The sequence below is a fragment of the Paramormyrops kingsleyae genome, chromosome 5, assembly GCF_048594095.1.
Source record: "Paramormyrops kingsleyae isolate MSU_618 chromosome 5, PKINGS_0.4, whole genome shotgun sequence".
Taxonomy (NCBI): domain Eukaryota; kingdom Metazoa; phylum Chordata; class Actinopteri; order Osteoglossiformes; family Mormyridae; genus Paramormyrops; species Paramormyrops kingsleyae.
The window spans coordinates 4,271,553-4,293,656 of record NC_132801.1 but is presented as its reverse complement, the minus strand read 5'-3'; the positions used below and the strand labels follow the sequence as shown (position 1 = coordinate 4,293,656).

Below are 22,104 nucleotides of genomic sequence, written 5' to 3'. Positions count from 1 at the left end.
CCCCTCTCTCCACAATGTGCTTTTTCTTACCTCTCCCCAACTGTTGAGCTTCATGTAAAAGGAATGAAACTCGAAACTTAAGCTGAGTTTATTGAGCTGACAAACATGATAACCCATGAGACCCCTCAGTTTCATGAGCCCCGGTGTCTGGGGCCACCTGGAGGCCACCTTTGGAACTGCACCTCTGCCTTGTTTCTCTCAAGTCCCGTAGAGATAATACTGAGGTCTGAGGCTGACGCCTGCTGGCCGATGCTAAACATTGCATTTCTCCCACTGGATCTCGGTCTACCATAAATGCAGTTTCTCTGCCGGCCTCCAACATAAGTTAAAAACCACCAACTTCATTCATTAGTCAATCCATACGATCTTTTTGTTTTGCTGACTTTATATATTTGAATTTGCTCAGGGAAGCTCGTTCTGTTTGGGTCTTGGAGGCCACCGTATTTCTTGACTATCGGCATGGAATTTAAGTGGGAGGTGTGGGAGGGGGTAGTCAGATGTTCTCCATCAGCTACAGCAAAACACCTGTCATGATTCATTCAGTCTTTTCATGTGACTGAAAAACCACATGAAATTTATTTAGCTCTGTCTCTGTCTCTCAGTCTCTGTCTCTCAGTCTCTATCTCTCAGTCTCTGTCTCTCAGTCTCTGTCTCTCTGTCTCTCTCGATATCTCTCTCTTTCTTTCTATCTCTGTCACTCTCCCTTTCATCATCACAATTTCACTGTGCAGCTGTGTTTCTGGTCCTGACTTTATGATCTGAGCAGTCTGCCGGTCATTCCATATAGCACCAGCAGATGTTTTTTACCTCTAAGCTTACATTTTAACTTTGAGCTCCACGTCATTTGGCTCTGCTGTAAGTCTGTACTAAAGGTCTACACCACTCCTTTCGCTGTCACAATCTGTGCTGCAACCATTCATTTATATATTTTGATTTAATATTTTATGCTATAATTCATATTGTATATTGTATCCTATTCTGTTACACTTTGCTTAGTGTTTTCTGTGTGATGTAACTGATGAAATCTCTCAGCTCCTAGAAAAGGCTGTTACATGTTTTTCAACAGGATTTCATCACTCTCTTCTTCTCTCTCTGGCTCCCTCTCTTTCGATAGCTCTTTCTTTCTTTCTTTCTTTCTTTCTGACTTGGCTCTCTATTGAATGGGTTGGACCAATGGCTTGGAATTCGGTTTAGAAGTCCAGCCAATGAACCAGCGGCATTCCTGTTGTGGGTCCATCTGGTGCTATGATGGAGTTGTCCACTGGGGGCATTGTGCAGCATGCGCAGTAATTCTGCCGGAACAACAGTCCTGTTTCATCACAAACCAAACTGACCGAATACCTCCTCAACAGGACTGTATTGAAATAAAGCTTGAAAATGTGGGAGTTTCTTCCTGCTTGTGGTTGTTTAGTTTCTTGTTATTTCACAACTCAGCTTGTATTTGCTGTGATACCCTCCACACCAAAGATTTTGTTGCTCAGGTAAGTTACATTAATGCAGGACCGTTTTATACACAGAAAAATAAGGAACACCTCAGGTGCTACAGAATATGAACTATTCAATTTAATTACAACCACGGATCATATAAGCAAAACCACCTTAAATACTCCAGTTCCCTAAAATACTCCATATGGTAAAATCAGTGGTAATTTGTAATCTGAGTAATCTTATCCTGTTTGTCTGGCAAACTTAACATCAGCCATTAGAGTATGTGGTTTATGTTTGTTCAGTTAGTTTAAGTGGCACTCAGTTTGTTTACTTAAACTGATTTTGACCATTAACTCAAACCGAGTCCCGTTCAAATGGATTCCTCTCCTCAGAAACTGCATTTATTTCAAATGAATGAAGACACTGGTCAGAATGTCCAAGGGTGCAGATTATTAATGAAAACATTTATTGAACACAATATATTCAGTTATAAACAGGAGGGCTAATATGAAGGTCGTACATTTTGGCAGAGGTCTGATGACTCAGCCAGTCTGTCAGAGTGGTGACATGCCCATGGCATTAGGGGGGGGGTGGCACAATAACCTCATACAACCCAATAAAAACATGTCACCATGACAACAAGGAAGGAGGTAATCATTAAGCCCAAGGCCAGTGCTAGTCCAAAATATTTCCTTACACGTAACCCAGTTCAGTTTTTACAATCTTAAATACAGCTTTAAATATTTCTACAATCTTAAACTACAAAATTATGGAGAAACCTTCACTTAAAGTGCATACTGTTCAATGAAAAGAGTATGAATCCTTTCTAGGAGTGATTAAGAATGTGTGAGTTTGGAGATGAATGTTAACAATTTTCTTGCTTAGCGACGGGTACCATTGGATGGCAGGATCCAATCAGGGATCGCCCTGCAACCTAGAGGCGGGTTCAAACCATGAGAGGGAAGCTGCTATTCGGCAGGTGAGAGCACAGCAGACCTTTTTTATTGGATATAAGGGCAGACAGCTACCAACAGGGCTAACATACGCTGGACCACAAACTACCTTGTTCAGCATAATGTGCCTCAAGTTCTGCAGAGCTTCCAGGACAGCCGTCAAGGTGCTGGTTCATGGGAAAAGAGAAGATGGCTCCTCCCAGTCCTCCTCACTGAGGGATATGAGGGCCCCTCCAGTGCATCTCCAAGGCTGGGAGCTCATGCAGATCCTCTCTGCCAGGCCACCTTATTCCTCCGTATGTCCTCCAGCAGACGGCCTGAAGCGAACAGGACCAGCACCTGGATGCCCAGGCTAATGATCGCCACCGTCCACATGGCCCCCGAGTGCCTCTCCACCCAGCGGGCCACGGCCCCGAGGCAGCCGCCCAGGAAGACCACACTGTGGACGGAGAACTCATCCAGGTGGCGTGCCCCGAACCCGCACTGCGAGTTCCCCACCGTGCCGTTCTCAAGGGGGTCCACACAGCAGGAGGCGGGCACCCCACAGGCCTGCGCGCCCGGGGCCGAGCAGTTATAGTAACTGGGGGGGGAGGGGAGACAATCAGCAAGGGACATCGTCTGCTACACCACCCTGACCACATCTGATCCTGACCAGCTACAAACTGCAGGAGCCTGTTTTCCAAACAACTTCTGACATTTCACTTTCCTGACAATTTTGACTAGAGTCAAGAAAACCTTAGATCTGTTCCCCACAGTCACTGAAATGAACAAACATGCTATAAAAAGACTGCTGTGGCCTCGTTTGGTGCAAGTTCTGCTATATCATCCCACAAATTAAAACAACTCTCAAGGGGACAATTAAAGGGGTGCTGTGTGGCTCATTGGGTTAGGACGATGTGTCAGTGATCAGATGGTTGCTGGTTCAAATCCCAAAACCAACAGAGTGATTTCACCACCCCCTGAGTGAGACCCTTAACTGTCAGTTGCTTCCAAGAGCAGCTGATCCTGAACTGCACATCACTTTGGATAAAAATGCCTGCAAAATAAATGTGATTTCTGTTGCTTTTATTCTACCAGGAAAAAACACCACATTGTCCCATGTGTTGGCCAGATACTCACATGTTGACCTCCCAGTCCTGGTAGCTGTCAGCTCCGCAGCACTGCAAACCCGTCTGGATTTCATCCACGATGAAGCGCAGGTCCAGGTCATCTTGGTAGCGAGCCATGGCCGTGAGCATGCCGGCGCGCAGGGAGCCCTCGATCTGGCCCTGCAGGCTGTAGGCCACGATAGCGGCCAGAACCTGTGAGCTCAGCATTGCCAGCAGCCCGGCACTGAAAGCCCGCAGCAGGCAGACGTTTTCCCGCAGGGAGCCCAAGCAGCCGGACAGGCACAGCAGGAACAATGCCAGGCCCAGGCACACAAACAGCAGCATGGGATCCGTGCCGATGTGGCCAATCCTCTCCTGGGCAAATGACTCCTTGTCTACCAGCCCCCACATGCCCAGGGCCAAGGTGACCAGGCCCAGGACGCAGAAGACCAGGTTGCTAAGGAAGAGGAGGTACTTCAGCACAAAGGCGCTCAAGCTAAAGGTCGTCTGCGATGGCAGCCCCCTCCGTGTCTCTGAGAACCCACTGCTTCGACCTCCCTTGTCTGCGGGGGAGGGCTTCCCATCCAGAGCCTTCTGGGAATCTTCACTTTCAGAGACGGCTGCTGTCCCCAGATCCCGGTCACCCTTCAGATGGAGGAAGAGCGAGAGGAGGAGGATAAAGGAGGACACTCAAAGGAGGACACCGGTTATGACTGAAAGAACTGAAAAAAATAACAAAATGTACAGTGGAAAACACAACGAAGGCTGCAGAACCGGCCTGTTAGCGTCCCGCAGAACCGGCCTGTTAGCGTCCCGCAGAACCGGCCTGTTAGCTTCCCGCCATCGCTGCAGAGTGCAGCTTCTGAATTTTTATAGCTGTCTACGCTGCAGAAAGAGATGCACAGGACAATACCTTGGGTAAGAGTGGCCTCGTCTCATTGTCCTGTGTGCTGTCCCTCCTCACCCAGGGAAAAGGAAACTTCAAAAACAGTCTCATGTTCTCCAGCTATCAGGGCAAAGCCGTGCTCGCAAGCGCCAAACCCAGCACCGTGTGAGAGAGAAACGAGCGAGTGAGAGACGCCGTGTCCCGTGAGGTCCGGGAACAGCACCCAGACCCGGGCCTAGAGCTAAAGTCACAGCATCATGTGAGAGTCACGGCTTAGCGATCAGCGCGCTTCAGTGCTCCAGGGAGCATTTTTGTGACGTCTGTACATGGGGTCGGGGCACAGATATGTAGAAAAGAAATGCTGGATGTCTATGCAATTTTAAGAGCCACAGGGAAACATGTATACAAGCATGTAAATTTCACATTAAACAGAAAGTGGGTGTTTTGTTGCCTATAGAAAATAGGCTAACTCAGTCATACTATTAGTAATTATTTTCATGATAATTACTTACAATTTAACAAGAATTTCAGTGTGTGTGAAGTTTGCTCATTCTCCCAATGTTCACAGAGTTTCTGCAAGACACTTTTATTTCATCACAATATCCAAATACCTTAAATATTTAATGTTTTCGGTGAGTCTACGATTCTTCTGTTAATGTGTGAATATGTCCGTGTTGGTAAATGCAGCCCACAGCAAACCTCTATGCTCTGCATCATAGTCAAAAATTTTAGGTCTCCTGACAAATTTTTACCTTGGGCCCAACTGCCCAATTTTACGCAGAATGTTAAGTGTTCAAGGGCCCCTGTAATTTGCCTCCCCCCATGAATTTGCCAGGGTATCCATACCCCTACTGTGCCTCTGATCACAGGACACTCGAAGCAAATAAGAGATCACTCAGATTCTTTTGAATAATTTGTATGTACAAGAAACTTCAGTTTAACAAAAATATGTTAACTTGCATTTTTCTTTAAAGTAAGAAAATGGATAAAATACACTTAAACATGTTTCAAACTTTTTATAGCAGAGGGGATTAAATACAAAACACAAAAAACACTGATATACAGAAGTAATTTACTGCTGCACTACCCGTCAGTACAGTGAATTAAACCATAAAACAACAAAGCGCCTTGTCTTTCCGGAACAAATATTTGGCGGTTATGTTTCCGGCCGTGCGGGGAGAATGTGAACGTACGCTGTATCTCTCCCGGAGCCATTAGCGTGTGACACCCGATACCTGAGCAGCTTGTGTGATGGAGTTTCGCTAACTGTCGGTTACTGAAACATCACAGAACACAGTGGTTACGCACGTAGAGCTAGGAGCGCAGAGTTTAAGGAGTGACCTCTTCGACATGGCAGAAAACATAGTAAGTCACCGTGTGGTCCGGGAAGCCCCGACAGTGCATGCAAGTGCGGTGTTGTTGACGCCGACCGGCCGGAGTGATGAGGCAGCAGAATTAGCCGGCTAGCTGCCTAGCCGAGACACACCTGGGCCTCGAAGGCCGGTAGAACTGCATTAAACAACACGAACAACCAGCTAACTAACAGTGCAGAAGGCTCAGAGCGGTTAGATGGATGTGGAAATGATTGCTTTTGCGCTGACTTGGCACGATAAGTTAACGAGTCGTTCCGTTTTTAACAGCGCGTGAGTGAAAGTCGTATTTCACAAAGAAGGAGATAGTTTGGCCAGCTAACTACGAGGTGTGTTTGCGGTCTTTTGAAAGCTAACAATTTGTCTGAATTTGATATACAGGAAAACGCAAGACCTTATTTTGGACAATAAATGCTTATGAACTGGCTCGTCATTTTATAAATATTCCAGGAGACGGCCGTTATGAGACTCATCGGTGCTCGTCCAGCCAGACGGGTTACTGGTAAACGGGCCAGGTCCTTGTCGAAGTTTCTCGCCAGTTAGTCATCTAGTCATTGTTCAGTTAACTGTCCAGCTGGTGGTTAGCGGTGTGGATATTTCGTCACAAAACGCTTTTTCAATGTTCATCGGCTTTGTTGGGAAATTTGGCAGGTTTCCATCTAACCTTACTCACTGCGTGTGATTAGAAGGCTTTTTAAATACTTGTTTAGTGTTGCAGTTATGTGCATGATGTATACGTATATTTATAATAAATCATAAGTTTGGGGTCGTTTAGAGTGATCTGTACTTCTGTGACCTCGATTTGCTGCTGCTCCCCACCACCTCGTCCGTTTTCCCCCGCGATAAGGGAAGCCATGTTATTCTCTCAAACTGGAGGAATTAGTAACCCGACAACGCCACATTATGGTCCGTCGACTGGGCGTCGTTAGGTCCGATCACGTTTTATTTTTATTTTACCCATGATGCCAATCTTCCTTCCAAAAAAAATAACTCAAGCCCAGGGTGAACTTGACAGCCCCCTTTTTCCAATAGCTAGAAACGCCCCTGCCGTCGACCACAGTCCCGTCCCAGCTTTCGTATTTAGTTTTTGCATAGTCACAGCTATGCTTCATTCTCGTTAATGTTTCCAGATCTGTTTGTGCGATTATTTTCATTTTAATGTGCCGTTCAGGTACCTGTGCGAAAACTCTTGGTTCCCTTCACTATCTCACTATTATATTAAAAGCTTCTCTTGGTTTTTTTGTGGCACTTCGCAAAATGAGAGTATTAAAGCTGTGCATATTTACGCTATCCCCCCCCCCCCCCCCCCCCCCCCCCCCCAGATCGTCCGAGTCCAGTCCCCGGAGGGAATGAAAAAGATTCCCTCCACCAAGCGGGAGACGGCGGCTGCGTTCCTGAAAAAGGTACAGACCAGCGCACTCAGGCTTCCAGCCAAATTTCATCTGTGTCTGCATTCTTCGGGGTTCAGTTATACGTATGTGTGCCCATGTGAACGTTAACAAATACGCCCAGTTGGTCGTCTATAGCCTCAGGAAAGTGACGCTCCCATTTACTTTTGCTTAGTGAGGCTTGTTTGCAAGATCACCATGTGTTGGCGCTGTTGCCTCTGGCCCTACAGTTGGCAGCATTAAACAATTCAAGATGCTATTGGCCATCGTTGAATGCGTCACTTGAATGTCAGGGTCAGTTTCTCTCTCTCTAATCCCAAGCCAGTCCAGTGTAGCTCAGATTTGTCAAAAGGTGACCCTTTTTCAGACAGTGCACTTGTACTAGTGAGCTGTGTGCCGTGTTAAGCGATGCCCCATCCGCTCTCAGGGGATTCATGTTGGAATTAGCTCTCTGTGAGTCTTTCTGAGGTCACAGCTCTGTCCTTGTGGGCAAACGTGACCCGCATCTCCCCTGTGCTGTGCTGCATCTAGACTTCACCTCACACGGCAGTGCAGACCTTCCTCTACTTACGAACTTTCAACGTACGAACTTTCAGACATATGAACGAAGAGGACTGTAAGTCCAAATTGTGTTCGTTGGGCTCCCGTTTCCTGTCTGCAACATATTTTTTTTTCTGCGCACCAGTTCCACCTAGTACGACTCCTGGCCGCTAATCCCGCCGCGTAGCAGCGTAGCGTGCGTACTCCCAGCATCCTTGTTATCTGTACTTGCGTATACCCTTAAAATTATGTTGAATAACGGCTTCCGAACGTTTTAAGTTATGAACGGCTGTTCGGAATGTAACTTGTTCGTAAGTAGAGTAGCGTTTGCACCCAGCTGTAATGCGTACTCAGCCACTAGGCCTGTGTGTCACATGTGCTAAATCTCACAAGGTGGGAACGTTCACTCAAATAAGTTAGTGATTCTTATAAAGCTAAAAAAAGGATCTGAGACATGTCACTTTCACCCTTGGTGAAACTCTCTCGGGATGTCTTTTTCCACAGGAAAAAAAATACAGGTGTAATTGATTTAAAATGTAGCGAGTGACTAATCTCCTTAAGTCTAAGCCCTGTATTGTTTTAGATGTGTCCTTGCTGTTGGTCTTGCTGGGACCATTTGATCGTTTAGAGACACTTACCAGGGTCGCTGACCTCCTCGGGTCTCCCGTCAGGGTTAACATCTGACACGTGCTGTTCTGCGTGCCCACCTTTGAGCTGGATCAGACCCGTCTGCGTTATCTGCGTGCCCGCCTTTGAGCTGGATCAGGCCCGTCTGCGTTATCTGCGTGCCCGCCTTTGAGCTGGATCAGGCCCGTCTGCGTTATCTGCGTGCCCGCCTTTGAGCTGGTTCAGGCCCGTCTGCGTTATCTGCGTGCCCGCCTTTGAGCTGGATCAGGCCCGTCTGCGTTATCTGCGTGCCTGCGTTGCCTTGCTCTCCATAGCCGAGTGCTTTTCTCCGTCTGGCTCCATCCCTAAGCTACCGCCCTCCATAACATTGGGTAACCTTTGTTCCTGAGGTATTTTCAGGGTTAAATACCACTGCAACCACATGCCTTTTGCCCTCATTTGTCTGTCCTGAGCTCAGCTGACCGCTGGACCGTTACTGGGAGTCTTACTGTGATTAATTGATCTCCAGTTGGAACATTGAGGTCGAGTCCCTCTGCTGGCCATCTTAGGTAGCTACAGCACATGGTCTGCTCTTGCTGATCCCAGAGACTCTGGGCAAAAGTTTTCCTTTGTTTCATTATTTTCCCTCTTAGTAGCACTGGACATGTTTATGGAAAGGAGTTGAAGCCTGAAATCACTACACATTTTGTCTGAACAGTGGTTTATGCCATTGTGCTGTTTAATTTTGGTACACACATGCCTGATAAGTGGTACGCTGTGATTGGATAATCTCTTCAGAGCTCCACCCCCTGTTCCGCCTCCTCCTCACAACAGGTGGCCAAAGAGTTTGGCTTCAGCTCCAATGGTTTCTCTGTCTACCTGAACCGGAACAAGACTGGGGAGATCGTGTCCCAGAACAAGGCCCTCAGCCTGCTCAAGATTAAGTAAGTTCCCACCTTGCATGTGGTTTTCCCTGCTCAGGATGTTGGAGTGTTCAGTCAGTTACCAGTAGTACACAGCATGAATTCCGCAGTATAATTAGTGCAAGATTGTGTAATTAGAATGTTCCCCCTAGACCGGCATGGCTAATATCCCCCTTTAAGTATTTGATCTACTTCTGATGCCTGGACACAACAGTAATGGGTGGATTTTGGGTTAGTTTCGTCTTTACTGAAGTGCACTGACTGAGTGACAGACCTTAATCTGTAAAGGGGTTCAGCTGTTGATATGGGATTCAGGGTTTGCATGTTAGCTTGTGCCTCCGCTGGTTTAGCCCTCTGCTCGTTTTTGTCTGTAGATGCCTGAAGGTGACTTATCTTGTGATGTCTTCCCCCTGCTGCCCATCTCAGCATGGTCTCTTCTACAGGCCTGAGTCAGTCTGTCTATCCCTTATCTTAGCCTTTGTTTCTGTGTCCTCGACTCCTTGCAGACATGGAGACATGCTCTTCCTGTTCCCCTCTGGAGCTTCTGGATCCTCCAGTGAGGTCATGGATGTGGCTGCCCCACACTCATCTTCCTCGCTGCCCTCCTCCTCCTCCTCCTCCTCCTCGACTTCGTCAATGTCGCGCTCCCTGTCCGCGACCCTGATCCCGGAGGACGAGATCGACCAGTTCCTGGCCAAACAGGACGGGAAGATCTATAGGAACAGAGACCCCCAGCTGTGAGGCTCCCTTTACACTGTCCCTCTCATAAGCCATAGGGTGGTCGTGATAATTGGTGGGGCTGCTTAATTTATCGGTGGGTAAGAGGTTCGGGAGTTCTTTCCTTTAGTTCCCCCTGCTGGGCGGTGGATGTTAATGCAGCTGTTTGTTACTGGGTGCGGTGACTTTTCTTGGGGTGTCAGAATGACTGAGCCTGTCTTCCGCTGCCTGTCTAGGTGTCGACATGGGCCCATGGGGAAGTGTGTGCACTGTGTGCCCCTGGAGGTGAGAGTGGCCCGACCCCGCGCATCTGCGGTTACCATGGCTACCAGGCTGGGTGTAACCATGTTCTCTTGTTTGTTATGGCAGCCCTTCGACGAAGACTACCTAAACCACCTGGACCCCCCCGTCAAGCATATGTCCTTCCATGCCTACATCCGCAAGCTGACGGGAGGCGCGGACAAGTGAGTGGGGGGGGGGTGTCGGTGTCCCAGAGGCGTGCTGTGTACGCAGTATTGAAGTTAGTCGCGTATCCCTAGCTGGTTAAGAACTAACCAGTCTTGTGTGACAGGGATCATCTAAGCTGCCAGTTAAGAGATCGCCGACAACCCGCAGTGCGCGCGCAGTGTGTGAGCGAGTGTGATCTCTGTCCAGGGGCAAGTTCGTGGCTTTGGAGAACATCAGCTGTAAGATCCGCTCGGGCTGCGAGGGCCACCCTCCGTGGCCCGAGGGCATCTGCACCAAGTGCCAGCCCAGCGCCATCACCCTCAGCAGACAGGTAGCCCTTCAGCCAGGTCGCTCGTGCTGCCTAACTGGCTGCCGCTGAGACCCCGCCCACTGGGAGGGGCTTCATCTCATTCGCTGTGGTCCTGCTCATGAGGGACAGAGGGATGCACGCCAGCGCCGAACTCTGATTTCCTCATTGTTTTGTGTTCGTCATAGAAATACAGGCACGTAGACAACATCATGTTTGAGAACCACACCATCGCAGACCGCTTCCTGGACTTCTGGAGGAAGACGGGAAACCAGCGGATGGGCTACCTGTACGGAAGGTACACCGAGCACAAGGACATCCCGCTGGGCATCCGGGCCGAGGTGGCCGCCATCTATGAGCCCCCACAGGTGAGGAGGACAGTCTCACTGGAGCCATCAGCCACAGCCGGTGTGCAATGGCATGTGTCCTCCACTAGGGGGAAATTAAATTCCATGATATATGTGATGCTGGAATGAAGGTGTGCCTGACGTCAGTCTGTTACAGCTGGAGCCATATGAAATAACGGCGTCCATAATGCGTGTCCGTTCCTGGAAGACCATTAAATCATCATTAGATCATTAAAACTATTAAAATACTTCTTTCCATCTTGTGGCACCAGCGAGATTAGGCTTATTTTTTATAATTTTTTTTCTGCTACATTTGCGCTAGGGGTGAAAATTGTTCCTGGTCGCCCCGAGGGGAGTTTCCTGCATTGCAGTTCTTTTCTGCCTCCCAGCTTACTGTTCCTGATTTGCCCCCCCCTCATCTTGCAGATCGGCACCCAGAACAGCCTGGAGCTGGTGGATGATCCCAAGGCTGCGGCAGTGGAGGAGATTGCTGCCAAGCTGGGACTTTGCAAGGTGGGGACCAGGGGGGACCTTTCGGTTCACTGCCAGGGGGTGTAGCCGACTGTGGTGGCCTTTGGTTCGTTAATCGGGCGTTGTGTGTGTGTGTGTGTGTGTGTGTGTCTGTGTGTGTTTCAGGTGGGCTGGATCTTCACGGATCTGCTGTCAGAGGACACCAGGATAGGAACCGTGCGCTACAGCAGGAACAAGGTGACCCGGCCGTCCCCGAGGGCAGCGCTGGGGCCTGCCGTGCCGCGGGCTTGTCGTCCGCCGCTGCTCACTGGGGTTTCCTGTTTAGAGATAATGGCATAGAGCTCTCGTGTCGGCTGTCAAGCGATACGTTCATGTACTTTGTGTTATATTCCCGGGACACTGAGATTCAGTGTGCAGTTCCCATCATAACAATATATTAATGTAACTTCAGAGACATTTACATGAAATAGCTATAAATTATAGATACAGTAACGCCTGGAGCTGTGAGCGAGTCTCTGTGAGCGAGTCTCTGTGAGCGAGTCTCTGTGAGCGAGTCTCCACACGGAGAGCTGGCTGCCTTGTGGTTTTGGGCAGAAACTCTCCCTCAGCCGTGTGGTGCAGGCTGTAGCGCCTACCGGAGGCACGGAGGGGGAGCAGGTGGCGGCCGGCGTGTGTGGGGCGGCAGGAGATGGTGCTTCCTCTGCTGTAAACACTCTCCGTCATGGGCAGTGGAACACAGATGGGATCTCGGACCACTGCTGACAACTCAACGTCTTTAAAAGATTCCAGCAAAAATATCTATAGGCACAGACATGAGTTTAGTGCAAACCGCGGCTCTGAAGGCGTGCCCCCGTTCACTGCTGCAGTGTGTCGGTGGCAGATCTCCACGTTTCTTCTCGTGCTGCCTGACTGTAGATCCCGCCAGTGTGCCCCCGTTCACTGCTGCAGTGTGTCGGTGACAGATCTCCACGTTTGTTCTCGTGCTGCCTGACTGTAGATCCCGCCAGTGTGCCCTCGTTCACTGCAGCAGTGTGTCGGTGGCAGATCTCCACGTTTCTTCTCGTGCTGCCTGACTGTAGATCCCGCCAGTGTGCCCCCGTTCACTGCTGCAGTGTGTCGGTGACAGATCTCCACGTTTGTTCTCGTGCTGCCTGACTGTAGATCCCGCCAGTGTGCCCCCGTTCACTGCTGCAGTGTGTCGGTGACAGATCTCCACGTTTGTTCTCGTGCTCCCTGACTGTAGATCCCGCCAGTGTGCCCCCGTTCACTGCTGCAGTGTGTCGGTGACAGATCTCCACGTTTGTTCTCGTGCTGCCTGACTGTAGATCCCGGCAGTGTGCCGCCGTTCACTGCTGCAGTGTGTCGGTGACAGATCTCCACGTTTGTTCTCGTGCTGCCTGACTGTAGATCCCGGCAGTGTGCCGCCGTTCACTGCTGCAGTGTGTCGGTGACAGATCTCCACGTTTGTTCTCGTGCTGCCTGACTGTAGATCCCGGCAGTGTGCCGCCGTTCACTGCTGCAGTGTGTCGGTGACAGATCTCCACGTTTGTTCTCGTGCTGCCTGACTGTAGATCCCGCCAGTGTGCCCCCGTTCACTGCAGCAGTGTGTCGGTGACAGATCTCCACGTTTGTTTTCGTGCTGCCTGACTGTAGATCCCGGCAGTGTGCCGCCGTTCACTGCTGCAGTGTGTCGGTGACAGATCTCCACGTTTGTTCTCGTGCTGCCTGACTGTAGATCCCGCCAGTGTGCCCCCGTTCACTGCTGCAGTGTGTCGGTGACAGATCTCCACGTTTTTTCTCGTGCTGCCTGACTGTAGATCCCGGCCGTGTGCCACCGTTCACTGCTGCAGTGTGTCGGTGACAGATCTCCACGTTTGTTCTCGTGCTGCCTGACTGTAGATCCCGCCAGTGTGCCCCCGTTCACTGCTGCAGTGTGTCGGTGACAGATCTCCACGTTTTTTCTCGTGCTGCCTGACTGTAGATCCCGGCCGTGTGCCGCCGTTCACTGCTGCAGTGTGTCGGTGACAGATCTCCACGTTTGTTCTCGTGCTGCCTGACTGTAGATCCCGCCAGTGTGCCCCCGTTCACTGCTGCAGTGTGTCGGTGACAGATCTCCACGTTTGTTCTCGTGCTGCCTGACTGTAGATCCCGGCAGTGTGCCCCGTTCACTGCTGCAGTGTGTCGGTGACAGACCTCCACGTTCTCGTGCTGCCGGTGTGCCGACTCCTCTCCGCCTGACCCGCTCTTCCTGTACAGGACTCCCATTTCCTGAGTGCGGAGGAGTGCATCACAGCAGGCCACTTCCAGAACAAACACCCCAACCCCTGCCGCCTCTCCCCTGACGGGCACTTTGGCTCCAAGTTTGTCACCGTGGTAGCGACAGGTATGCCCCCCCCCCCCCCCCCCCCCCACAGTGGAGATCCATCACTGCTCTCCCCCTGCAGCAGAGCCCCTGGCCGCAGCTGCCGTCTCAGCACATTTTTTGCCATTGCATGCAGTGTGTTATAACAGAACCGGTGATCACAGGCTCTGGGATGTTCGTGGAGGGGGGGGGGTGCAGGCCAGGCTCCCTCATCTCCCCCCTCTAATGCCTTATGGCTCTGTGGTGTCGTGGAGTTTTCACCCCACACAGTTTTTACTTACTCACATTCTCCCTCCTTCTTGCCCGGGGTCCCGTCGTGGCTGTTGTGGGTACCCTGGCTTCCCCCCCCCAGTAATTTCCCATTCAGTCTCTGAGTTGAAGTCTTCCTGTGGCCCAGATCCTCCTTGCCCGTGTTAGTGGTGTGGCGTTCGTTATTCCTGCATAGTTGCAGCACAGTGTGCTGATGATGTTGTTATCCATGTCGAGGTGTGAATTTATCCATTTATCCGCTCAGATGTTGCACGTTCAGTTAGTAGGACACCATGGTCACTCTTGGGACGCAAACCAGCAACCTTCTGGTCCTTGTTCATAATGGCTGTGTTCTCCATCTGCTCATGATGATTGGGGGTTTGCCGGTTCTGTCACACTTGCGCATCTTGGTTTGTTCTCTCCAGGGTCTGCTGGTCCCTCAACTCCAGACACAAGCTCTTTGTTTTGAGTCCGCCGGCGTATCTCCTGGGTTTGCGGATTCGAGCCTGACCCCTCTGTCCTTCACTTTTCTACCTGCAGGGGGCCCTGACAACCAGGTGCACTTTGAGGGCTATCAGGTGTCCAATCAGTGCATGGCGTTGGTGCGGGACGAGTGCCTGTTGCCCTGCCGGGACGCCCCCGAGCTGGGCTACGCCAAGGAGTCCAGCACGGAGCAGTACGTGCCAGACGTCTTCTACAAGGTACCAGCGCTGGGGGGTTTGCAGGGGCTTGCTGAAAAGTCCCCCCTCTACAGGGGGCCAGACACGGTACACTTGTACCAGGTATTCAACGTTCTTGTTAGTTTGGGCTTTGCTGGGAGCTAAACGTGGACTGTCTGATGTCGCTGGACTGGGTGGATTATAAAAAGCAGTCATAGGGAATATGGTGGGAGAACAGCATAGATACACACACACACACACACACAAAAACACACCCCGCAGACTGCAGCCTGACCTGACTCCCGCTGTGAAGGCCATATTCCATAGCTGCCTCTCCTTGCTGTTGCTGACTGCAGACTGAGATGGTGTCGGAGCTTGCTAGGGATATAGCCCCCCCAGGTCAGGGTGTGTGTGTCTCTCTCCTCTGATGGCATAAACAGAGGCTTTTTTTGGCACTATTGGTACCACATTTTTGTTCAGTATGTTAGAAACAAGTTATTTCATGTCCCTGTAACATTCAAAGTCCAAGTATCGCTTGTTGTCAGCCAGTCATATGGTGCAGATGGAGTCACACTGAACAACGTCCACACAGTAACACGCTTTAATGTATGTGGCCTGATGCATGTTGCTTTTAATGTCATGCTTTGTCCTCTCTCTCCGCAGGACAAGGACAAATTTGGCAACGACATCACATATCTAGCGCGCCCTCTGCCCGTGGAGTACCTGATCATTGATGTGAGTGTCCGTGGTGATTATCCAGCCGTCGGAAAGACAGGTTCTAGGGGTGTCCAGATCCGAATGGAGAGCCTGTAACCTAGACGCGTGACCACTGAGCGTCCTCATCTGTGATCTCAAACTCTTACTTCAAGATGTTCATTGCAGACGGGTCTGTTGTGCACTCCAGATGTGCCTGCCTGCTGGACGGCAGATTAAAGTCCAGGAAGGGGGGGGGGGGGGGGGGCTGGTGGTGTTCAGGCTCGAGCTGGAAGTACCCAGCCCTGCAGGAAAACGTCTGTCAGTGTGTGATAGGAGCTGTTCATTGGGGAGCCATGTGTGCAGAGGTGTCCAGCTGTGCTCTGCCCTGCCCCGCTGTGCTCTGCCCTGCCCTGCCCCGCTGTGCTCTGCCCTGCCCTGTCCCGCTGCGTTGTGCTCTACTCTGCCCCGCTGTGCTCTGCCCTGCCCTGCCCCGCTGCGTTGTGCTCTACTCTGCCCCGCTGTGCTCTGCCCTGCCCTGCCCCGCTGCGTTGTGCTCTACTCTGCCCCGCTGTGCTCTGCCCCGCTGTGCTCTGCCCCGCTGTGCCCCAGTTATTTTTGACAGAGGTGTAAAAATAGAACCACAAAACTGCTGTCTGTGATTACAAGTTTTTAAATAGTCAATTGGGCTGAGATGCTGTTTGGAAAAGAGGCAGTAGTGATCGGAAGGGGCCAGCCTGAAACTAACCTCCCCCCTTCCCTGGGGGCCTGGCAGTGTGGGGAGGCTGTTAGCCCAAAATCTGGGGGCCCTGAACAGGGTTGGCGGGGCCCCCTGTTGGCGGGGCCCATACTGCTGGGTACGGCTCTCTCGGGCCTCCCAAGCCGCTCCGCCGCTGCCAAACACTCGCCCTGCTTTTTAAGCTCCGTGAGCTGCCTCTAAGTGCCTTAAATTACTGTGCAGCCGTCCAGGCGTTCACACAGAGTGGCTTGTTTTGTAATCCCAGCAGAAAGTAATGACATAATTACAGGTCAGCTGACCGAAGGGGGGTGAGGTTTCTGCCAACCCCCCCACCCCCAACTCCATTTATGGAGTGCAGTAATATCTAGAGGAAAGAGTCAAATCGAAGTCTTACTTCAAGATGTTATCTGTGGCTCCACTGGGATGTATGAGCTCACCAGCTCCCATAATGCCCTGCTGCCCTCTGTTCATGTACAGTAGTCTCACCTGGGATTGGACTGCAGGTAAATGGGTAGACTGTGATCGGTCCTGTGACCGGTCCTGGCCGCTCCGCCATGTTGTTCTGGGTGTGTACGTGTCGGGCTGGCGTTCACTCAGCAACATTCCCACAAAATGGTCATTCTCCCAGGCTGTGCATTTAAACTCCACTTAGTTGATGAGATGACTAATGGTGGCGTTGAATCATTGCCGGAAGCCACACTTCTGAAGATTGAATGGGGTGGAAAGTTTGGTTTGTGTTATTCCCTGAAAGAGCAGCAGGCTTTGGAAAACTCTGAATAGGTCGCTTAGACCTCTGTGTTTGGGTCATTCCTTCCCCTCCAGATGTGCTCTATCTTAATGTTTCCAGAACATTATCGTGGTGCCATTGGCTTGGGGCTCAGGTGGCTGCTTGTGGCCCCGCCCACCTCTCACCGTTTGGTGGACGGCCTTCCATGGGGCAGGCTTTAGAAGATGCAGTGTGACTGTTTTACCTGTGAATGATGCCCACTGCACGCCCTGACCTGCCTCCCCTGCCGTCTCCTCATAGATCACCACCACCTTCCCTAAGGACCCAGTGTACACCTTCTCATCCGTGCATCGCTTCCCCATCGAGAACCGAGACGTCCTGGGGGAGACTCAGGTAAAGATGCGGGGGCAGAACCTTCCCGGTGGAAGCCCTGTGCTCCTACGCTAGTGTACCTGTGTCTGTGGGTGTGGGGGGGGAGACGAGTGGGTGTGGGGGGGGAGACGAGTGGGTGTGGGGGGGGGGGCTGACCTGGTTGGGGGGGGGCTGATGGGAAAACCCGAGGCCTGCCTGCTGTGTTAAAGGTGGTGTTTTTGTGTGTGTGTGTGTGTAGGACTTCCACAGCCTGACCACATACCTGTCCCAGAGTTCTTCAGCTGCATTCCTCGACGTCGTCTCTGACTTCCACCTACTGCTCTTCCTGGTCACCAATGAGGTCATGCCCCTTAGGGTGAGTCCCCCCCAGCTGGGCTTCCATACAGTGCAGAAGTACCTGAAATGCACTTCCCCCCCCCCCCCCCTCCAACATAACTGCTTACAGTAGAGACATTATCCAGTGGTTTGGGCACATTTCCTTCCATCTGATGTGAGCTGTACTGTACTTTCTCCTCCGTCGTTGGCCCGTATATGAGGGGCTGCTGTACTCTGCGTCCACGATCAGAAGGCCCCTTCGAATCCTGAGGCCGGTAGACTGATGCTGCTGTTGGGCCCCTGAGTGCGGCCCTGCCCCCCCCCACGGGCGCTGCACGCTGGCTGTGACCCCCAGACTTACTGTCGTCTGTATACGTGTCTCTGTCTCATGGAAAGCAAAAGATAGACAAGTTTCCCCACTGGGATGAATCAAGCGTCAGTGTTCTGTTCCATTCCGTTTGACGCTAAGAGGCTTAGTCTGTCGCCTTGGTGTTGGGGCCGATGTGTTTATGTAGGACGGAGCAGGACTCTGACCCTTGGCTGAGCTGCGGCTATGGACTGAGCTGGTGGAGACTTGAGAAGTTAGCGAAGCAGGGAGTCATTATTTCTGTGTTAATGGCTCTTAACCACTCTGGAGTCCCCCCCCCCCCCCCCCCCCCCCGCCTTGCCTGTGCTGGCCTGTTTGCTCGAGGGGGTGGTTATTCCTTTCTTTGGGCGGTGAGGGGTAGGCTGGAGGATGAGGTCTGCTCGGAGAGCCGGGCACGGTCCTTCCCGCCAGCATTTCCCGGGCGCCGGGTCCGACGCAGTGCGGATTTCATTCACTCACGTCATTGGCTACTGTTACCTGTCTTGGGGCGACGGTCTTCGATCCCGTGTTCGAAATAGTCTCCTTGTTTCCCACTTTGCTTTCTCTGTATGCGGCTCTAAGTATTCAGCAAGATTCCTGTCGGGACACATAATTGTTATCAGTTCTCTTGCGTTCTTTGCTCCAGATGGGAGCGAGTCGGCGCCGTCGGTTTATTCACTTCTGCTTCTCACATGTTTGGTTTCTCATCTGTCGAACAGTCCACACACACCCCCCCGCCCCTCCAGCACCCTCAGTACGTTTTGGGGTCACGTCTCAAGGGTCGCTCTCGCTCCCTCGTATACAGGATAGCATCGGGCTCCTGCTGGATGCAGTGAAGACCCCCAATGAGGAGCTGGCTCGGACCTGGAAGAAGTCGGTGCAGTGGGCGACCATCGAGCAGCTGTGCAGTGAGTGCCTCAGGGATCCGGGTGGGTGGGCGGAGCCAGGGGGTGCCCCACCTGTTGTCTGGGCGACTGACTCGACCACTCCTGGCTGGCAGGCTCTCTGCCCCAAAGCCGTCAGTCCGCTTTCTTCACCACCTGCTTGCATTTAACCGTCTATCCAGCTTAATACACTTCAGCCCCCATATCTGACATGCTTCAGCCCCTGCTGTCTTGTTCTAATAACCTCCCTCCCTCTGTTGCAGGCACAGTGGGCGGGCAGCCGTCGGGTTCCCATGACTACGGGGCCATGAGCGGCCCCTCCGCCCCCACGTCAGCGTCTGCCATGTGGTCCTGCCTGCACTGCACCTTTATGAACCAGCCAGGCACCGAGCTCTGCGAGATGTGCAGCCTGCCTCGCAGCTAAACCCCGCCCCCTTTCCCAGCTCCTCCCCAGGCTATCGGGAAGGCGGAGTCATGCGGTCATGGGCGGGGCCCAGACTCATCACAGATGTCGCCATCGCTCTGGGACCAGCTATAGTGCTGTCTTCTGTACCCTCCTTCCCTTGACCTTTGACCCTTTTCCTCTCAAATCACCCAGTTCCTGTTTTCTCCCACCTCACAGGCTGCCTTTTTGTCCTGCAGGGGGCGCTGCCAGCACCATGCCACTGGTGTCTGTGAATGATGTCTGGAAGATGTCAGTTTAGCACTCATGTCCACCTGCATCCCCACCCTCCTGTGGGGCAAATCGGGATCTTCCATTATCTTCCATTACCCCCCCGACACTTTAGAGGTTACAAGCCTAATTTCACTCTCTCCATTGTGTAAATACACAAACTAATTAGTTCCAAATGATGCTTTTTATCGTCATTTTTTTCTTATTTATGGAAATTGGTTTAGTTCTTGTTTGGTTTCTTTGCTTTAGAAGAAAGATTCCCGTGCTTGCCCCATTGCCCCCTGCCCATTGGCCACTCCATCCTGCGATGCTGCTCGTTCAGTTCAGCAAGGGTCTCTCTTTCTCTCCTCCCTCACTCAGATTATTCCTCTTTCCCCAGCTCTAGTCAGCAGTGTTGTTTTTGAGACTACCTTGCTGATGTGGTCAGGGGTACTGCAGTGTCTCGCCAGGATGTGGCCCTCTAGGGGTGCCAGCCCTGGCGGTGAGTGTCACCGCCCTGGTGGCCACTGGCCAGCCTGCAGCTCCATCTCATTTCTGCAGGGTGGTTTTGATTGGGTTGTGGCTCCTGGTTCTCCGCATGGGCTGGCTCTCAGTGCCGCGGGACGGGCTTGGCGCTCCGCTCTGTCATGGAAGTGGGGGCTCCATCTTTGCCGGTAGTTTTGGCTTGGGGTGGCATCACTGAATTCCTTCCGTTTTATTCCCCACTCTATGTCAGTAACAAACCGCCAGTTGGAGGCCCCCCCCCCCCGCCCCATGGGCTCTCCCCACTTACGCCTGTTTGTATCACAAAGACTTGATCGTTATCTTCTTTGTTTTGCTGTTCTGTTGTTGATTGATCAATTTGGGGTTGGGGAGAAACCTGAACCCCCCCCCCCATCTCTCAATTACTCCTGTTGATCTTCTGCTGGGGGGGGGGTTGACTTCAAAGACTTTCGGTCCATTTCTGTGTTAGATCTGGCCAGGGGTCAGAGGTCAGGAATGAGCGATCCTTCAGGAACAAAGTGGGCCGCACTGATGGTCCTTGTTTTCCGGTTGGTCCAATGTGTTGTGCACCTGTGAGAGGGGGAGGGGTTTGGCTGGGCTGGAGGAGGGTGTGGGGAGCACAGCAGATGAGCGGTGCCATGCCCGAGGATGCTGTCATCGGTGTGTGTGTGTGTGTGTGCGTGTGCGTGCGTGCGTGTGTGTGTGTCCCCACGCTGCCTTTGCTGTAGAATGGGAAACATAATTTAAAATACTCATTCCAGGTTAAAACAGTATTTAAAACTGGATGTTCGCTGCACAGTTTTCATACTTAAGGAAATGACTTTCCATCTGCATTTGAACGTACCCAATAAATATTGACTTTGAACAATAACGTCTTGAGTGTCCATTCTGACTCCTGGTACTAAACTCCCTGCCCTCTGAACATATACTGTCCGACCAAGACTGATGGCATGTCTCCGAAATAAACGCTTCATCCTGCTGTTTTGCTGCAGCACTGGATGCTACACACCAAGCGAACAAGCCCACTTTGGCTTGAATTCCTCCTTCCCGTCTCTGCGAGCAGCGTGATCTCAGGATACGGCCAGCAACCGTGATCGTGACAGCAGATTAATTTAGTGGTGGAGCTTTTTCACGAGTGCATGAGCTTTGACAAGATGTCAGCAGTGGTTTTGGATTGTTACACGACTGTTGTTCGATTGTTGTTGATGTGGTTTTTGCCATTTAAAAATGTAAAGTCTAACAGAAATAAATGTTTTATGGGCCAATTAGGGCAGTGCCAGTGAAGAGTGGGAATTTCATTTGTTTTTGTGCCAAAAGAGCACATCAGGAGTTTTCCCAGGGTTGTGCACCCCTACGATGGCCTTCAGTCCTGGTTTAGATCCGACCACGTTGCTGGATCTGAGCCTGTTATACAATGTTAGTCTCTGTCTCCAACCTTGAGGGTTTTGTCATTATCTGGAACCCATAAACTCCCCCTGCTCTGTTTTGGTACAGTGCACACCCCTGGTCCCGTCTTAGTTGGCTGCACTCCTTGGCCCTCGCACTGGTTTCCTCTGTAAACAGCACTCGCACTCTATTTGAATGGAAATAGAACCTTTTTTTTTTTTTAACAAAGAAAATGTTCTAGCATCTGGACCTTCCAGTGTGAGCAGGTTCTGTCTTAAAGTTTTTTTGAAGTCGGAATGGGTGTTTACTTATTTGCAATCCATGCACCTTTGACAGTAATTTACTGCTGTTCTCCTTTGGCACAGAACGTGATAACTAGGGGTCACAATGTGTCAGAGCCAGTGACAAACCCATTCTCACCAAAATCATCTGAAGTTATGCTAAGGCCTTCCAGTCAAAACAGATGAGAGGGGAGAGCTCCCTTAAGCAAGCTGGGTGATCTGCTCACTGTAAGCTGCGGCCGTACTGGGCGATCTGCTCACTGTAAGCTGCGGTCGTACAGGGCGCTATGCTCACTGTAAGCTGCGGTCCTACAGGGCGATCTGCTCACTGTAAGCTGCGGTCGTACAGGGCGATCTGCTCACTGTAAGCTGCGGTCGTACAGCGGGATCTGCTCACTGTAAGCTGCGGTCCTACAGGGGGATCTGCTCACTAAGCTGCGGTCCTACAGGGCGATCTGCTCACT

General features: G+C 51.4%; 2 protein-coding genes across 4 annotated transcripts; one reads left to right on the top strand and one right to left on the bottom strand.

The window, feature by feature from the left end:
• Positions 1–1,894: 1,894 nt before the first annotated feature.
• On the bottom strand, positions 1,895–8,640 carry tspan10 (tetraspanin 10). Of its 2 annotated transcripts, XM_072711919.1 has the most exons (4): positions 8,292–8,640; positions 4,383–4,475; positions 3,501–4,114; positions 1,895–2,961 (listed from the first exon to the last, which is right to left on the bottom strand). In XM_072711919.1, the coding sequence occupies exons 1-4, from the start codon at positions 8,331–8,333 to the stop codon at positions 2,640–2,642; spliced, it is 1,071 nt and encodes a 356-aa protein (XP_072568020.1). In that variant the 5' UTR covers positions 8,334–8,640; the 3' UTR covers positions 1,895–2,639. The 2 variants fall into 2 exon arrangements, with proteins under 2 accessions (XP_072568020.1, XP_072568021.1); XM_072711920.1 differs by lacking the exon at positions 4,383–4,475.
• Positions 5,523–20,844, top strand: nploc4 (NPL4 homolog, ubiquitin recognition factor). Of its 2 annotated transcripts, none has more exons than XM_072711917.1 (17): positions 5,523–5,720; positions 7,048–7,128; positions 9,094–9,203; positions 9,689–9,919; positions 10,136–10,184; positions 10,269–10,363; positions 10,554–10,677; positions 10,842–11,021; positions 11,427–11,513; positions 11,637–11,708; positions 13,728–13,854; positions 14,623–14,783; positions 15,405–15,476; positions 17,201–17,293; positions 17,511–17,627; positions 18,739–18,841; positions 19,081–20,844. In XM_072711917.1, exons 1-17 carry the CDS (start codon positions 5,706–5,708, stop codon positions 19,239–19,241), a joined length of 1,878 nt encoding a protein of 625 aa, XP_072568018.1. In that variant the 5' UTR covers positions 5,523–5,705; the 3' UTR covers positions 19,242–20,844. The 2 variants fall into 2 exon arrangements, with proteins under 2 accessions (XP_072568018.1, XP_072568019.1); XM_072711918.1 differs by lacking the exon at positions 5,523–5,720 and adding an exon at positions 5,830–6,054.
• The last annotated feature ends 1,260 nt before the right edge of the window (positions 20,845–22,104 follow it).